The sequence below is a fragment of the Rhinopithecus roxellana genome, chromosome 7, assembly GCF_007565055.1.
Source record: "Rhinopithecus roxellana isolate Shanxi Qingling chromosome 7, ASM756505v1, whole genome shotgun sequence".
Taxonomy (NCBI): Eukaryota; Metazoa; Chordata; class Mammalia; order Primates; family Cercopithecidae; genus Rhinopithecus; species Rhinopithecus roxellana.
Window position 1 is genome coordinate 59867772 of NC_044555.1, and position 2992 is coordinate 59870763.

The following is a 2992-nucleotide window of genomic DNA, read 5'->3' on the forward strand; positions in this document are numbered from 1 at the left end:
TGTCCCGTGGATTTGACCCCCCTTCCGGACACACAAGTAGATCAGCACCCGGCAGACACAGGGTCACCTCCCAGCTCCCCACCAGGTAAGAGCGACCAGGACAGGGACTGATACTGCCGAATCCAGGAGCCAGGCCCAGCCCAGCCTCAGGTCCAGCAGGTCCCGCCTGTCCACCTGCGCCGGGCCTAGAGCCCGGGAGCCCCTGGCTGGTGGGAGGCCACCCGCAACCCACCCCACACGCAGCTCCAGCTCCCCCACCAGGCGGGGCGACTAGGACAGGGACAGAGCCTGTTGAACCCAGGAGTGAGACCTGGCCCTGGGTCCTGCTGGGCCCTCCCGTCCACCTTGGGTGGACCTGGCACATGGGAGACCTTGGCTGGCAGGAGGTCACTCCCACCTGACATGCGATTCCAGCTACCCCACCTGGCTGGGCGACCGGGACAGGGACGGAGGCTGCTGAACCCAGTTAGAGGCCTGGCCCCGGGGTCTGTCCTGGACGCTCCCCCAAGGACAGGCAGGATAGGCAGGGTCCGGGACGACAGCCGCACAGCCCCGGCCCTGTGTTCCCAGGCCCGCCTTGCTCCTCGATGTGAGGAAGACCAGGGAGACGGGACAGGCTGGGCCCCGCGGTACCGGACTACCTGCAGGGCTCCCGGGACAGGGGCCTGGTGGACCGCCGGCTGCTCAGGGGTGACGGGTCCAAGCTGGCATGGCGGCCACCTTCCGGCCCGGGCTCTCTTGGGGCGGGGCAGGGTTGGCGAGAACCAGTCATGTGCTCCGGGGCTCGCTCAGGGTCTCCCAGGGCCGGAAGTAGGGCCCCTGTGCGCAGGCGCCCTGAGGATCCCGGGCTGCCCCTCGCACGCCAGGGGGCGGAACTTCCTGCAGCCTCACTGCCTCCGCGTCCTCGTGGGCCCTGACTTTCTCTCTGAGCGCACCACAGAGGTCCAGGAGCCATGCAGGCCGCAGGCCAGGGCACAGGGGGCGCGGCGGGCGATGCTGATGGCCCAGGGGGCTATGCTGGCGGCCCAGGAGAGGCGGGTGCTGCGAGCGGCGGAGGTACTCAGGGCATCGCGGCAGCAAGGGCCTCAGGGCCAGGAAGGGTCTCAGGGCCAGGAGGAGGCGTCCCTCGTAGGCCACGTGGTGGCCCGGCTTCACGGCTGAATGGATGCTGCAGATGCAGGACCAGGAGGCCGGACAGCCGCCTGCTTGAGTTGTATCCTGTTCTGTTCTGTTCTGTTCTGGACAGTTCTCGTGGCGGGGTGGGGGCCGGGAGATGGGGAGGGCAGGGCCAGGTGGGGGAGAAAGCAGGGGAGATGTGAGTAAGGGGTTGGGTGGGGGTGGGGGTGGGAATTGGGAGGTGGGGATACGGGAGGCCAGCTGTGAGGAGGGCAGCAGGTAAGGGCTGGGAGGTAGGGGGTGTGCAGGGTTGGGGAGAGGGGATGGGTGATGGGGTTAGGGGCACTGGGTCATGCAGGAAGGGGGGCAGGGGCCAGGAGATAGGGGGACCCGGGTGTAGGAGGGGATCAGGAGGTGGGGGGAAGGGAGCAAGATGGGAGCGGGTGGCGGGAGGTGGGGAGAGGGAGGGTTGGGTGACGAGGAGGGGGCCGAGTGATGCGACAGGGGGCAGGGTGGGGAAGGGCCTTGTAAGGGCATGGAGGAGTCACCTTGGGGTGCAGCAAAGGAACGTGTGGAACCAAGACAGCTGAGTGGGATGTGCTACTGGGCCAGTGCCTGGGGAGACAGCCTGGGAGGGATGCGCTGGGTAATCGGGGGTGGGGGTGAGGAGTGGGGAAAGCTGACCTGGGGTAAGCAGCAGGCCGGAGGCACAGGCCACGTCCTAGGAGATGATGCCTTAACAGGGCCCCCACCAGCTACCTCACCATGCCTTTCCCGACACCCATGGAAGCAGAGCTGGCCCACAGGAGCCTGGCCCGGGATGCCCCACCGCTCCCCATGCCAGGGGTGCTTCTGAAGGAGTTCACCGTGTCTGGCAACATACTGACTATGTCAGTTCAGGACCAGGACAGGGACGGGGCCTGGGTGGGTGGCGTGCGCAGCGTGGCAGGGTGGGGGCTGGGATCCGCCTACACCCCACGGTCAGGTCTCCAGAGACCTGAGAACACCCCAGCACAGGGTCTCAGAACAGAGACCTGGTGCACCAGGCCCGCCACCACCCGAGGGAGCCCGGGGAGATGGGTGCAGAGGTGTCGCCTTTAACCTGATGTTCTTCGCCCCTCACATTTAGCCGACTGATTGCTGCGGACCACCGCCAACTCCAGCTCTCCATCAGCTCCTGTCTCCAGCAGCTTTCCCTGTTGATGTGGATTACGCAGTGCTTTCTGCCTGTGTTTTTGGCTCTGCTTCACTCAGGACAGAGGCGCTAAGCCCAGCCTGGTGCCCCTTCCCAGGCGTGCCTCCTCCCCTAGGGGATGGTCCCTGCACCAGTGGCCACTTCATTGTGGGGGCCTGATTGTTTGTCGCTGGAGGAGGCCGGCTTACATGTTTGTTTCTGTAGAAAATAAAACTGAGCTGCAATTCCGTGTCTGAGTCTCTTCTCGACGAGCGAAGGCACCTTCAGACTTGCGTGCCCTTGTCCTCGGGTTGCAGGGGAGGCTCTGGGATTCAGAGATTGAAGTAGCACAAGGTAATGGAAGACAATTTGGGAAATGGGGGAAAATGAAAAGCCACTGGGTCCCGCCGTTCAGCTTTAACTACTGTGGACGTTTTAGAATACTTTCCTCAATATGCTTGCATTTATGTGTTAAATATATGACAGTAGCACATATAATGTTTTTCCAGCTCAGCATTAAATTTGTTCCCAAATTGTCTTCATTGAACATACGAGCTTTTTTACTTTGAAAAAATTCTTGAAAAACATGTACTTGAATAGGTGCATAAAACCAGCATTATCATTTCACTGTTAAGCATGTGATATGGGTCGGGCATGGTGGCCCACACCCGTATTCCCATCGCTGTGGGAGGCTTGAGGCGG

The 2992-nt window shown here is 62.7% G+C and overlaps 1 protein-coding gene across 1 annotated transcript; it reads left to right on the forward strand.

Annotated features, from left to right (window-relative positions):
- Positions 1–953: 953 nt before the first annotated feature.
- Positions 954–2531, forward strand: LOC104667052 (cancer/testis antigen 1-like). The gene is made up of 3 exons (XM_030934477.1): positions 954–1213; positions 1872–2006; positions 2246–2531. The coding sequence occupies exons 1-3, from the start codon at positions 954–956 to the stop codon at positions 2382–2384; spliced, it is 534 nt and encodes a 177-aa protein (XP_030790337.1). The 3' UTR covers positions 2385–2531.
- Positions 2532–2992: the final 461 nt, after the last annotated feature.

Bases quoted from the DNA above. Each gene is read 5' to 3' on its own strand.
- LOC104667052 (XM_030934477.1), top strand. From the start codon at position 954: ATGCAGGCCGCAGGCCAGGGCACAGGGGGCGCGGCGGGCGATGCTGAT. The intron at 1,214-1,871 runs GTATCCTGTTCT...GGCCCCCACCAG, and splicing joins GACAGCCGCCTGCTTGAGTT to CTACCTCACCATGCCTTTCC. The intron at 2,007-2,245 runs GTCAGTTCAGGA...CCTCACATTTAG, and splicing joins TCTGGCAACATACTGACTAT to CCGACTGATTGCTGCGGACC.